General features: G+C 40.4%; 1 protein-coding gene across 2 annotated transcripts in view; it reads left to right on the top strand.

The window, feature by feature from the left end:
- The window catches only part of LOC134688596 (dual specificity protein kinase TTK-like), a 49,843-nt gene that overhangs the window by 15,425 nt on the left and 19,395 nt on the right, over positions 1-15,023 (top strand). For both annotated transcript variants that reach the window (XM_063549409.1, XM_063549408.1), the window contains exons 10-12: positions 2,019-3,060; positions 3,446-3,524; positions 14,465-14,548. In XM_063549409.1, coding sequence (XP_063405479.1) covers positions 2,019-3,060; positions 3,446-3,524; positions 14,465-14,548 — 1,205 coding nt within the window. The remainder of the gene's footprint in view (positions 1-2,018; positions 3,061-3,445; positions 3,525-14,464; positions 14,549-15,023) is intronic.

Genomic DNA, 15,023 nt, shown 5'->3' with positions numbered 1-15,023 from the left:
GCTAGTTGTAAGTAAAAAACCTCATAAGAAACTCAGGCTAGTTGTAAGTAAAAAATTTCATAAGAAACTCAGGTTAGTTGTAAGTAAAAAACCTCATTAGAACATCAGGCTAGTTGTAAGTCAAATACCTTGCTAAAGCCTCAGGCTAGTTGTTAGTAAAATACCTTGCTAAAGGCTCAGGCTAGCTGTAAGTAAAATACCTTGCTAAAGCCTCAAGCTAGTTGTTAGTCAAATACCTTGCTAAAGGCTCAGGCTAGTTGTAAGTAAAATACCTTGCTAAAGCCTCAGGCTAGCTGTAAGTAAAATATCTTGCTAAAGGCTCAGGCTAGTTGTAAGTAAAATACCTTGCAGAAGCCTCATATACCTTGCTAAAGCCTCAGGCTAGTTGTTAGTTAAATACCTTGCTAAAGGCTCAGGCTAGCTGTAAGTAAAATACCTTGCTAAAGGCTCAGGCTAGTTGTAAGTAAAATACCTTGCTAAAGGCTCAGGCTAGTTGTTAGTCAAATACCTTGCTAAAGGCTCAGGCTAGTTGTAAGTAAAATACCTTGCTAAAGCCTCAGGCTAGCTGTAAGTAAAATACCTTGCTAAAGGCTCAGGCTAGTTGTAAGTAAAATACCTTGCTAAAGGCTCAGGCTAGTTGTAAATAAAATACCTTGCTACAGCCTCAAGCTAGTTGTTAGTAAAATACCTTGCTAAAGGCTCAGGCTAGTTGTAAGTCAAATACCTCATTAGAACCTCAGGTTAGTTGTAAGTAAAAAAACTCATAAGAAACTCAGGCTAGTTGTAAGTAAAATACCTTGCTAAAGGCTCAGGCTAGTTGTTAGTCAAATTCCTTGCTAAAGCCTCAGGCTAGTTGTCAGTAAAATACCTTGCTAAAGGCTCAGGCTAGCTGTCAGTAAAATACCTTGCTAAAGGCTCAGGCTAGTTGTTAGTCAAATACCTTGCTAAAGGCTCATATATATAGGAAGATGTTGTGTGTACCTTGCTAAAGGCTCAGGCTAGTTGTAAGTAAAATACCTTGCTAAAGCCTCAGGCTAGTTGTAAGTAAAATACCTTGCTAAAGCCTCAATCTAGTTGTAAGTAAAATACCTTGCTAAAGGCTCAGGCTAGTTGTTAGTTAATTACCTCATTAGAACCTCAGGCTATTTGTAAGTAAATTATCCCTTTAGAGCCTCAGGCTAGCTGCAAATAAATTACCCCATTAGAGCCTCAGGTTAGTTGTTAGTAAAATATCCACTAGAACCTCAGGCTAGTTGTAAGTCAAATACCCCTACTAAAGCCTCAGGCTAGTTGTAAGTAAAATACCCCCACTAGAGCCTCAGGCTAGTTGCAAGTCAAATACCCCCACTAGAGCCTCAGGCTAGTTGTAAGCATAATACCCCCACTAGAGCCTCAGGCTAGTTGCAAGTCAAATACCCCCACTAGAGCCTCAGGCTAGTTGTAAGCAAAATACCCCCACTAGAGCCTCAGGCTAGTTGCAAGTCAAATACCCCCACTAGAGCCTCAGGCTAGTTGTAAGCAAAATACCATACTAGATTACAGGTAATATAAAATTAAGGAGATGTGGTATGAATGCCAATGAGAAAACTATCCACCAAAAACATGATTTTTTTTTACTTTTCTATGAACAAGAATTTCCCCACAAGCTATGAGTAGTAAGATATTTGATATAAAGGATTCCTGCAAGAAATCCATGCCTTTCAGACAAGATGCAGCTCACTTTGACCTTATTTTGTGGTTCAGCGATAAAAGGTTCAGATTTTTTTATCCAGTTCCTATCTCAGATACTAAAAGCAAAAGGTCAACTATATTAGGTGTAAATATTGATTGTTATGTGAATATGTCTATCTGGCAGGTTTTATCTGATCTTGACCTTATTTTCATGGTTCATTGATCAATGTTAAGTTATTAAAGTTAATATGCTTGTATTAAACGTGTATCTTAACGACTTAATATAGAATAAATCATAATCAGTACATCAGCCTAGAAATTTCAACTAGTACACTTATTTATTTCAGCAACCTTTGTTTCAATGACCACTGCTCAAAGTAGTGGTTACCAGTCCATGATGGAGACAACTATTCCACTGGAAACAGGCAACCAGTTTGAAAATAACCTTTTTCATTCTGGAAAACAAGAATTTGACTTGTCAGGAATTCATCCTCAAAAACAAGCATTTGACTTGTCAGGAATTTATCCTCAGAAACAAGCGTTTGACTTGTCAGGAATTCATCCTCAAAAACAAGCATTTGACTTGTCAGGAATTCATCCTCAAAAACAGATTTTAGACATGTCTGGAATTCATCCCCAACAGCAACAATGTGACTTGTCAGGAATTCTTTCTCAACGACAGACTTGTGACTTGTCAGGAAAGCAATCCAAGAACCACACAAATAATCTGTTAGGAAAACATAAAGACACACCATCATGTGATATATCTGGAATTGAGTCAATGAAAGATAGACAAACTTGTGACTTGTCAGATAATAAGTCTAATGGTATAGGTATTCAGTCAGTCAAACAAAACAATCGTCTGACCTGTAATCTATACAACATCCAATCAGATGTAGTTATGGAAGAATCAATAAAAGATGTATCATGCTTTCAGTCTGACAAATCATTGAAGGAACCCACAAAGTCTGATAATGTTTCATTGTTACAACCAAATGGACGACCACAGATTATGAAAAGTCAAGTGTTACCTAACACTAAATCTAATTTGGTGTCATCTAACCAAGTTTGTGCCAATCCAACACCCAGCAGAGGTGCCTCTAGAGTTGTTACACCAAACCAAATGTCAGACTTTCCTACACTCAGCAAAGGTGGTCCTATAGTGGTTTCACCAAACCAAGAATCAGGCAATCCTACAACCAGTGGAGGTGCTCCTAGAGTGGTCACTCCAAACCAAGTGTCCTCCAATCCTACACCCAACAGGGGTGCTCTTAAAGTGGTTACACCAATCCAGGTGTCAGCCAACCTCCATCCTAACAGAAGAGTTCCTGAATTACCTACACCTACATGTAATAGATCTATTGAACCTACACCTAGTAAAAATGTTATGTAAGTACTGATATGATACATCATTAAAGTATTTTCCACGACATGCATAAATATTTAAAACTGGAGAAAAAGCATAAAAAAATAATTTTTATTTTTTAACTGTTGCATATCATAGACCAAGGTCTGCACTGTTAACTGGTAGAATTGTACAAAAATCTTCTCTGAAACCACTGACAAGTTTATCTTACTTATTTAATCACATAACCATACTCATCCAGATTTATTTTAACCGTACAAAGCTTAGCAAGAATAAAATGGTAATAACTTCAGATGTATGTTTTGACTCTCTAATTTAAACTAGTTAAATCAGTCTTTTTTTTTTACATGAGTACATATCTAATTGAATTATCTAAACACAGTCCAAGTTTATACACGCATTTTTCAGGTCTGATAGGCTGTCTAATGTACCAGTTTGTGCCACTCCAAGTGCAGTGCAGCAGACATCAATACCCTGTACACCAAGTGTAAGTATTAAGGTCCTCTAATCTACAAGTTTGAGCCACTCCAAGTGCCGTGCAGCAGACATCAATACCCTGTACACCAAGTGTAAGTATTAAGGTCCTCTAGTCTACAAGTCTGTGCCACTCCAAGTGCCATGCAGCAGACATCAATACCCTGTACACCAAGTGTAAGTATTAAAGTCCTCTAATCTACAAGTCTGTGCCACTCCAAGTGCTGTGCAGCAGACATCAATACCCTGTACACCAAGTGTAAGTATTGAGGTCCTCTAATCTACAAGTCTGTGCCTATACATGTGTCCTGCAGCAGACATCAATACCCTGTACACCAAGTGTAAGTATTGAGGTCCTCTAATCTACAAATCTGTGCCACTCCAAGTCCTGTGCAGCAGACATCAATACCATGTACACCAAGTGTAAGTATTAAGGTCCTCTAATCTACAAGTTTGAGCCACTCCAAGTGCTGTGCAGCAGACATCAATACCCTGTACACCAAGTGTAAGTATTAAGGTCCTCTAGTCTACAAGTCTGAGCCACTCCAAGTGCTGTGCAGCAGACATCAATACCCTGTACACCAAGTGTAAGTATTAAGGTCCTCTAGTCTACAAGTCTGAGCCACTCCAAGTGCTGTGCAGCAGACATCAATACCCTGTACACCAAGTGTAAGTATTGAGGTCCTCTAATCTACAAGTCTGTGCCACTCCAAGTGCTGTGCAGCAGACATCAATACCCTGTACACCAAGTGTAAGTATTAAGGTCCTCTTATCTACAAGTCTGTTTCACTCCAAGTGCTGTGCAGCAGACATCAATACCCTGTACACCAAGTGTAAGTATTGAGGTCCTCTAATCTACAAGTTTGAGCCGCTCCAAGTGCTGTGCAGCAGACATCAATACCCTGTACACAAAGTGTAAGTATTAAGGTCCTCTAATCTACAAGTCTGTGCCACTCCAAGTGCTGTGCAGCAGACATCAATACCCTGTACACCAAGTGTAAGTATTAAGGTCCTCTTATCTACAAGTTTGAGCCACTCCAAGTGCTGTGCAGCAGACATCAATACCCTGTACACCAAGTGTAAGTATTAAGGTCCTCTAATCTACAAGTTTGAGCCACTCCAAGTGCTGTGCAGCAGACATCAATACCTTGTACACCAAGTGTAAGTATTGAGGTCCTCTAATCTACAAGTTTGAGCCGCTCCAAGTGCTGTGCAGCAGACATCAATACCCTGTACACAAAGTGTAAGTATTAAGGTCCTCTAATCTACAAGTCTGTGCCACTCCAAGTGCTGTGCAGCAGACATCAATACCCTGTACACCAAGTGTAAGTATTAAGGTCCTCTTATCTACAAGTTTGAGCCACTCCAAGTGCTGTGCAGCAGACATCAATACCCTGTACACCAAGTGTAAGTATTAAGGTCCTCTAATCTACAAGTTTGAGCCGCTCCAAGTGCTGTGCAGCAGACATCAATACCTTGTACACCAAGTGTAAGTATTGAGGTCCTCTAATCTACAAGTTTGAGCCGCTCCAAGTGCTGTGCAGCAGACATCAATACCTTGTACACCAAGTGTAAGTATTGAGGTCCTCTAATCTACAAGTTTGAGCCGCTCCAAGTGCTGTGCAGCAGACATCAATACCTTGTACACCAAGTGTAAGTATTGAGGTCCTCTAATCTACAAGTCTGTGCCACTCCAAGTGCTGTGCAGCAGACATCAATACCCTGTACACCAAGTGTAAGTATTAAGGTCCTCTTATCTACAAGTTTGAGCCACTCCAAGTGCTGTGCAGCAGACATCAATACCCTGTACACCAAGTGTAAGTATTAAGGTCCTCTAATCTACAAGTTTGAGCCACTCCAAGTGCTGTGCAGCAGACATCAATACCCTGTACACCAAGTGTAAGTATTAAGGTCCTCTTATCTACAAGTCTGTGCCACTCCAAGTGCTGTGCAGCAGACATCAATACCCTGTACACCAAGTGTAAGTATTAAGGTCCTCTAGTCTACAAGTCTGAGCCACTCCAAGTGCTGTGCAGCAGACATCAATACCCTGTACACCAAGTGTAAGTATTGAGGTCCTCTAATCTACAAGTCTGTGCCACTCCAAGTGCTGTGCAGCAGACATCAATACCATGTACACCAAGTGTAAGTATAAAAGTCCTCTAATCTACAAGTCTGTGCCAATACATGTGTCCTGCCACTCCAAGTGCTGTGCAGCAGACATCAATACCCTGTACACCAAGTGTAAGTATTGAGGTCCTCTAATCTACAAGTTTGAGCCACTCCAAGTGCTGTGCAGCAGACATCAATACCCTGTACACCAAGTGTAAGTATTAAGGTCCTCTAATCTACAAGTCTGTGCCACTCCAAGTGCCGTGCAGCAGACATCAATACCCTGTACACCAAGTGTAAGTATTAAGGTCCTCTAATCTACAAGTCTGTGCCACTCCAAGTGCTGTGCAGCAGACATCAATACCCTGTACACCAAGTGTAAGTATTGAGGTCCTCTAATCTACAAGTTTGAGCCACTCCAAGTGCTGTGCAGAAGACATCAATACCCTGTACACCAAGTGTAAGTATTGAGGTCCTCTAATCTACAAGTCTGTGCCACTCCAAGTGCTGTGCAGCAGACATCAATACCCTGTACACCAAGTGTAAGTATTAAGGTCCTCTAATCTACAAGTCTGTTTCACTCCAAGTGCCGTGCAGCAGACATCAATACCCTGTACACCAAGTGTAAGTATTAAGGTCCTCTAATCTACAAGTCTGTGCCACTCCAAGTGCTGTGCAGCAGACATCAATACCCTGTACACCAAGTGTAAGTATTGAGGTCCTCTAATCTACAAGTTTGAGCCACTCCAAGTGCTGTGCAGAAGACATCAATACCCTGTACACCAAGTGTAAGTATTGAGGTCCTCTAATCTACAAGTCTGTGCCACTCCAAGTGCTGTGCAGCAGACATCAATGCCATGTACACCAAGTGTAAGTATAAAAGTCCTCTAATCTACAAGTCTGTGCCTATACATGTGTGAATGTGTCCTGCAGCAGACATCAATACCCTGTACACCAAGTGTAAGTATTAAGGTCCTCTAATCTACAAGTTTGAGCCACTCCAAGTGCTGTGCAGCAGACATCAATACCCTGTACACCAAGTGTAAGTATTAAAGTCCTCTAATCTACAAGTCTGTGCCACTCCAAGTGCTGTGCAGCAGACATCAATACCCTGTACACCAAGTGTAAGTATTAAGGTCCTCTAATCTACAAGTCTATGCCACTCCAAGTGCTGTGCAGCAGACATCAATACCCTGTACACCAAGTGTAAGTATTGAGGTCCTCTAATCTACAAGTTTGAGCCGCTCCAAGTGCTGTGCAGCAGACATCAATACCCTGTACACAAAGTGTAAGTATTAAGGTCCTCTAATCTACAAGTCTGTGCCACTCCAAGTGCTGTGCAGCAGACATCAATACCCTGTACACCAAGTGTAAGTATTAAGGTCCTCTTATCTACAAGTTTGAGCCACTCCAAGTGCTGTGCAGCAGACATCAATACCCTGTACACCAAGTGTAAGTATTAAGGTCCTCTAATCTACAAGTTTGAGCCACTCCAAGTGCTGTGCAGCAGACATCAATACCCTGTACACCAAGTGTAAGTATTAAGGTCCTCTAGTCTACAAGTCTGAGCCACTCCAAGTGCTGTGCAGCAGACATCAATACCCTGTACACCAAGTGTAAGTATTGAGGTCCTCTAATCTACAAGTCTGTGCCACTCCAAGTGCTGTGCAGCAGACATCAATACCATGTACACCAAGTGTAAGTATAAAAGTCCTCTAATCTACAAGTCTGTGCCAATACATGTGTCCTGCCACTCCAAGTGCTGTGCAGCAGACATCAATACCCTGTACACCAAGTGTAAGTATTGAGGTCCTCTAATCTACAAGTTTGAGCCACTCCAAGTGCTGTGCAGCAGACATCAATACCCTGTACACCAAGTGTAAGTATTAAGGTCCTCTAATCTACAAGTCTGTGCCACTCCAAGTGCTGTGCAGCAGACATCAATACCCTGTACACCAAGTGTAAGTATTGAGGTCCTCTAATCTACAAGTTTGAGCCACTCCAAGTGCTGTGCAGAAGACATCAATACCCTGTACACCAAGTGTAAGTATTGAGGTCCTCTAATCTACAAGTCTGTGCCACTCCAAGTGCTGTGCAGCAGACATCAATGCCATGTACACCAAGTGTAAGTATAAAAGTCCTCTAATCTACAAGTCTGTGCCTATACATGTGTGAATGTGTCCTGCAGCAGACATCAATACCCTGTACACCAAGTGTAAGTATTAAGGTCCTCTAATCTACAAGTTTGAGCCACTCCAAGTGCTGTGCAGCAGACATCAATACCCTGTACACCAAGTGTAAGTATTAAAGTCCTCTAATCTACAAGTCTGTGCCACTCCAAGTGCTGTGCAGCAGACATCAATACCCTGTACACCAAGTGTAAGTATTAAGGTCCTCTAATCTACAAGTCTATGCCACTCCAAGTGCTGTGCAGCAGACATCAATACCCTGTACACCAAGTGTAAGTATTAAGGTCCTCTAATCTACAAGTTTGAGCCACTCCAAGTGCTGTGCAGCAGACATCAATACCATGTACACCAAGTGTAAGTATTTAAGTCCTCTAATCTACAAGTCTGTGCCACTCCAAGTGCTGTGCAGCAGACATCAATACCCTGTACACCAAGTGTAAGTATTAAGGTCCTCTAATACCCTGTACACCAAGTGTAAGTATTAAGGTCCTCTTATCTACAAGTTTGAGCCACTCCAAGTGCCGTGCAGCAGACATCAATACCATGTACACCAAGTGTAAGTATAAAAGTCCTCTAATCTACAAGTCTGTGCCACTCCAAGTGCTGTGCAGCAGACATCAATACCCTGTACACCAAGTGTAAGTATTGAGGTCCTCTAATCTACAAGTTTGAGCCACTCCAAGTGCTGTGCAGCAGACATCAATACCATGTACACCAAGTGTAAGTATTAAAGTCCTCTAATCTACAAGTCTGTGCCACTCCAAGTGCCGTGCAGCAGACATCAATACCCTGTACACCAAGTGTAAGTATTAAGGTCCTCTTATCTACAAGTCTGTGCCACTCCAAGTGCCGTGCAGCAGACATCAATACCCTGTACACCAAGTGTAAGTATTAAGGTCCTCTTATCTACAAGTTAGAGCCACTCCAAGTGCTGTGCAGCAGACACTAATACCCTTTACACCAAGTGTAAGTATTTTAAAAGTCCTCTAATCTACAAGTCTGTGCCACTCCAAGTGCTGTGCAGCAGACATCAATAACCTGTACACCAAGTGTAAGTATTAAGTTCCTCTAATCTACAAGTCTGTGCCACTCCAAGTGCTGTGCAGCAGACATTTATACCCTGTACACCAAGTGTAAGTATTAAGGTCCTCTAGTCTACAAGTCTGAGCCACTCCAAGTGCTGTGCAGCAGACATCAATACCCTGTACACCAAGTGTAAGTATTAAGGTCCTCTAGTCTACAAGTCTGTGCCACTCCAAGTGCTGTGCAGCAGACATCAATACCCTGTACACCAAGTGTAAGGATTAAGGTCCTCTAATCTACAAGTCTGTGCCACTCCAAGTGCTGTGCAGCAGACATCAATACCCTGTACACCAAGTGTAAGTATTAAGGTCCTCTAATCTACAAGTCTGTGCCACTCCAAGTGCTGTGCAGCAGACATCAATACCCTGTACACCAAGTGTAAGTATTAAGGTCCTCTAATCTACAAGTCTGTGCCACTCCAAGTGCTGTGCAGAAGACATCAATACCCTGTACACCAAGTGTAAGTATTAAGGTCCTCTAGTCTACAAGTCTGTGCCACTCCAAGTGCCGTGCAGCAGACATCAATACCCTGTACACCAAGTGTAAGTATTAAGGTCCCCTAATCTTCAAGTCTGTGCCACTCCAAGTGCTGTGCTGCAGACATCAATACCCTGTACACCAAGTGTAAGTATTAAGGTCCTCTAGTCTACAAGTCTGTGCCACTCCAAGTGCTGTGCAGCAGACATCAATACCCTGTACACCAAGTGTAAGTATTAAGGTCCTCTAATCTACAAGTCTGAGCCACTCCAAGTGCTGTGCAGCAGACATCAATACCCTGTACACCAAGTGTAAGTATTTAAGTCCTCTAATCTACAAGTCTGTGCCACTCCAAGTGCTGTGCAGCAGACATCAATACCCTGTACACCAAGTGTAAGTATTAAGGTCCTCTAATCTACAAGTCTGAGCCACTCCAAGTGCTGTGCAGCAGACATCAATACCCTGTACACCAAGTGTAAGTATTTAAGTCCTCTAATCTACAAGTTTGAGCCACTCCAAGTGCTGTGCAGCAGACATCAATACCCTGTACACCAAGTGTAAGTATTAAGGTCCTCTAATCTACAAGTCTGTGCCACTCCAAGTGCTGTGCAGAAGACATCAATACCCTCTACACCAAGTGTAAGTATTAAGGTCCTCTAATCTACAAGTCTGTGCAACTCCAAGTGCTGTGCAGCAGACATTTATACCCTGTACACCAAGTGTAAGTATTAAGGTCCTCTAGTCTACAAGTCTGTGTCACTCCAAGTCCTGTGCAGCAGACATCAATACCATGTACACCAAGTGTAAGTATTTAAGTCCTCTAATCTACAAGTTTGAGCCACTCCAAGTGCTGTGCAGCAGACATCAATACCCTGTACACCAAGTGTAAGTATTGAGGTCCTCTAATCTACAAATCTGTGCCACTCCAAGTCCTGTGCAGCAGACATCAATACCATGTACACCAAGTGTAAGTATTAAGGTCCTCTAATCTACAAGTCTGTGTCACTCCAAGTGCTGTGCAGCAGACATCAATACCCTGTACACCAAGTGTAAGTATTAAGGTCCTCTAATCTACAAGTCTGTGCCACTCCAAGTGCCGTGCAGCAGACACTAATACCCTGTACACCAAGTGTAAGTATTAAGGTCCTCTAATCTACAAGTCTGTGTCACTCCAAGTGCTGTGCAGCAGACATCAATACCCTGTACACCAAGTGTAAGTATTAAGGTCCTCTAATCTACAAGTCTGTGCCACTCCAAGTGCTGTGCAGCAGACATCAATACCCTGTACACCAAGTGTAAGTATTAAGGTCCTCTAATCTACAAGTCTGTGTCACTCCAAGTGCTGTGCAGCAGACATCAATACCCTCTACACCAAGTGTAAGTATTAAGGTCCTCTAATCTACAAGTCTGTGCCACTCCAAGTGCTGTGCAGCAGACATCAATACCCTGTACACCAAGTGTAAGTATTAAGGTCCTCTAATCTACAAGTCTGTGCCACTCCAAGTGCTGTGCAGCAGACATCAATACCCTGTACACCAAGTGTAAGTATTAAGGTCCTCTAATCTACAAGTCTGTGCCACTCCAAGTGCTGTGCAGCAGACATCAATACCCTGTACACCAAGTGTAAGTATTGAGGTCCTCTAATCTACAAGTCTGTGTCACTCCAAGTGCTGTGCAGCAGACATCAATACCCTGTACACCAAGTGTAAGTATTAAGGTCCTCTAATCTACAAGTCTGTGTCACTCCAAGTGCTGTGCAGCAGACATCAATACCCTGTACACCAAGTGTAAGTATTAAGGTCCTCTAATCTACAAGTCTGTGTCACTCCAAGTGCTGTGCAGCAGACATCAATACCCTGTACACCAAGTGTAAGTATTAAGGTCGCCTAATCTTCAAGTCTGTGCCACCCAAGTGCCATGCAGCAGACATCAATACCCTGTACACCAAGTGTAAGCATTAAGGTCCTCTAATCTACAAGTCTGTGCCACTCCAAGTGCTGTGCAGCAGACATCAATACCCTGTACACCAAGTGTAAGTATTGAGGTCCTCTAATCTACAAGTCTGTGCCACTCCAAGTGCCGTGCAGCAGACATCAATATCCTGTACACCAAGTGTAAGTATTAAGGTCCTCTAATCTACAAGTCTGTGCCACTCCAAGTGCTGTGCAGCAGACATTTATACCCTGTACACCAAGTGTAAGTATTAAGGTCCTCTAATCTACAAGTCTGTGCCACTCCAAGTGCTGTGCAGCAGACATCAATATCCTGTACACCAAGTGTAAGTATTAAGGTCCTCTAATCTACAAGTCTGTGCCACTCCAAGTGCTGTGCAGCAGACATCAATACCCTGTACACCAAGTGTAAGTATTAAGGTCCTCTAGTCTACAAGTTTGAGCCACTTAACTGACACCAATAAACCTGTACAGAAATTGTAAATATATTAGGTTTTCCAATCTAAGAAAACAAGTGTGTGCCAATCAAAGTGCTTTTCAACAGATATAATCATCAAAAGCCTGTACACCAAACATAAGTGTATAACAACCTATTATCTACACCAAACATAAGTGTATAACAACCTATTATCTACACCAAACATAAGTGTATAACAACCTATTATCTACACCAAACATAAGTGTATAACAACCTATTATCTACATCAAACATAAGTGTATAACAACCTATTATCTACATCAAACATAAGTGTATAACAACCTATTATCTACACCAAACATAAGTGTATAACAACCTTGAGTGTATAACAACCTATTATCTATACCAAACATAAGTGTATAACAACCTATTATCTACACCAAACATAAGTGTATAACAATCTATTATCTACACCAAACACAAGTGTTTAACAACCTATTATCTACACCAAACATAAGTGTATAACAACCTTGAGTGTATAACAACCTATTATCTACACCAAACATAAGTGTATAACAACCTTGAGTGTATAACAACCTATTATCTACACCAAACATAAGTGTATAACAACCTATTATCTACTAGAATGCTTATGTGACATAAAGCAACCAACAATCAATCAATCTACTAAAATGAGAAACACATGAACACAAAGAACTGAATTATACTGCATCAAAGCTATTAGTAGCTTTTTAGCTCACCTGGCCCTCGTCGTCCGTCGTCGTTAACTTTTACAAAAATCTTCTCCTCTGAAACTACTTGGCCAAATTAATCCAAACTTAGCCACAATCATCTTTGGGGTATCTAGTTTAAAAAATGTGTGGCGTGACCCGGTCAACCAACCAAGATGGCTGCCACGGCTAAAAATAGAACATAGGGGTAAAATGCAGTTTTTGGCTTATAACTCAAAAACCAAAGCATTTAGAGCAAATCTGACATGGGGTAAAAATGTTTATCAGGTCAAGATCTATCTGCCCTGAAATTTTCAGATGAATCTGTCAATCGGTTGTTGGGTTGCTGCCCCTGAATTGGAAATTTTGAAGAAATTTTGCTGTTTTTGGTTATTATCTTGAATATTATTATAGTTAGAGATAAACTGTAAACAGCAATAATGTTCAGCAAAGTAAGATCTACAAATAAGTCAACATGACCAAAATGGTCAGTTGACCCGTTTAGGAGTTATTGCCCTTTATAGTCAATTTTTAACCATTTTTCGTTAATTAAAGTTATCTTTAACAAAAATCTTCTCCTCTGAAACTACTTGGCCAAATTAATCCAAACTTAGCCACAATCATCTTTGGGGTATCTAGTTTAAAAAATGTGTGGCGTGACCTGGTCAACCAACCAAGATGGCCGCCACGGCTAAAAATAGAACAAAGGGGTAAAATGCAGTTTTTGGCTTATAAATCAAAAACCAAAGCATTTTGAGGAAATCTGACATGGGGTAAAAATGTTTATCAGGTCAAGATCTATCTGCCCTGAAATTTTCAGATGAATCGGTCAATCGGTTGTTGGGTTGCTGCCCCTGAATTGGTAATTTTGAGGAAATTTTGCTGTTTTTGGTTATTATCTTGAATATTATTATAGATAGAGATAAATTGTAAACAGCAATAATGTTCAGCAAAGTAAGATCTACAAATAAGTCAACATGACCAAAATGGTCAGTTGACCCCTTTAGGAGTTATTGCCCTTTATAGTCAATCTTTAACCATTTTTCATAAATCTAAGTAATCTTTTACAAAATCTCCACTGAAACTACTAGGCCACAATCATCTTTGGGGTATCTAGTTTGAAAAATGTGTCCGATGACCTGGCCATTCAACCAAGATGGCCGCCACGGCTAAAAATAGAACATAGGGGTAAAATGCAGTTTTTTGCTTATAACTATGAAACCAAAGCATCTAGAGCAAATCTGACAAGAAGTTAAATTGTTAATCAAGTCAATATCTATCTGACCTGAATTTTTCAGATGAATTGGACAACTGGTTGTTGGGTTGCTGCCCTCCAATTGGTAATTTTTAAAGAAATTTTGCCGTTTTTGGTTATCTTGAATACTATTATAGATAGTGATAAACTGTAAACAGCAATAATGTTCAGCAAAGTAAGATCTACAAATAAGTCAACATGACCTAAATGGTCAATTGACCCCTTAAGGAGTTATGGCCCTTTATAGTCAATTTTTAACAATTTTCATTAATTTGGTAAATTTATGTAAATTTTTACCAAATATAGTTCTCTGTTACTAATGGGCAAAGTTCATGATAGATATAATTGTAAGAAGCAAAATCGTTCAGTAAAGTAAGAACTTCAAACACATCACCATCACCAAAATACAATTTTGTCATGAATCCATTTGTGTCCTTTGTTTAATATGCACATAGACCAAGGTGAGCGACACAGGCTCTTTAGAGCCTCTAGTTTAGTATAAAATCGTCCAAAAATCATCTGCTGAATTGAAATGGTTACATGCTGATTATTTTATAATGTTTAAACAATATTATAAAAGAAAGAATATTTATTAAATGAAAGGAGGATTAATTTATATGAAGATTTGAAGCTACTGATATACAGTACTTCAACCAGAAGTCCACCAATTAACACGTTAGTAGATTGTCAAATCAAGACTGACTTAACAACATGATCTATTATTTTTAATTTTCAGGTTATGCAGGATGTAGAAACTTTCACAGTAAACAACGTAGTCTACATGATACTGGATTTACTTGGGAAAGGTGGCTCTAGTAAGGTAAAAATATTTAAAATAGGTTTGAGAAAGGTTGTTGAAGGAATGCTATCATATGTTTTTTTTTCATGCTGTGAAAAGTCAGTTAAAGTAAGGTTGATAGAATGTACCTGTCCATATGACCTTTACCTAATTGTCCTTCTTTAAAGTTTTCATTATACTAGAACACACCCGTGATATCGCAGGTCCGTGACTGAAATAAAGTATATAACTATGCGCAAGCCTTATTTCAGTATTAGTATTGTCATCTGATAAAGTCATGCCGACTATAAGATACACAGTTTTCTCTGCTTTCAAATCTTTCTGTTTGAACCCGTCGAACTGGAACTTATCAATTATTGGTAATATTAATTATTTGGAAAAGAAAAGGTCCTGGAATGGAGTATTTTTTAATCAACAGCATTGTCCTATATTAGTTATAAATAAAGTTGAATTCTTTGATTCGCTGTTTTACGTCATGCCCGCTAACAAATTGAAA

Source organism: Mytilus trossulus, chromosome 10 (genome assembly GCF_036588685.1).
Source record: "Mytilus trossulus isolate FHL-02 chromosome 10, PNRI_Mtr1.1.1.hap1, whole genome shotgun sequence".
NCBI lineage: Eukaryota > Metazoa > Mollusca > Bivalvia > Mytilida > Mytilidae > Mytilus > Mytilus trossulus.
This window is presented reverse-complemented; position numbering and strand designations above follow the sequence as displayed.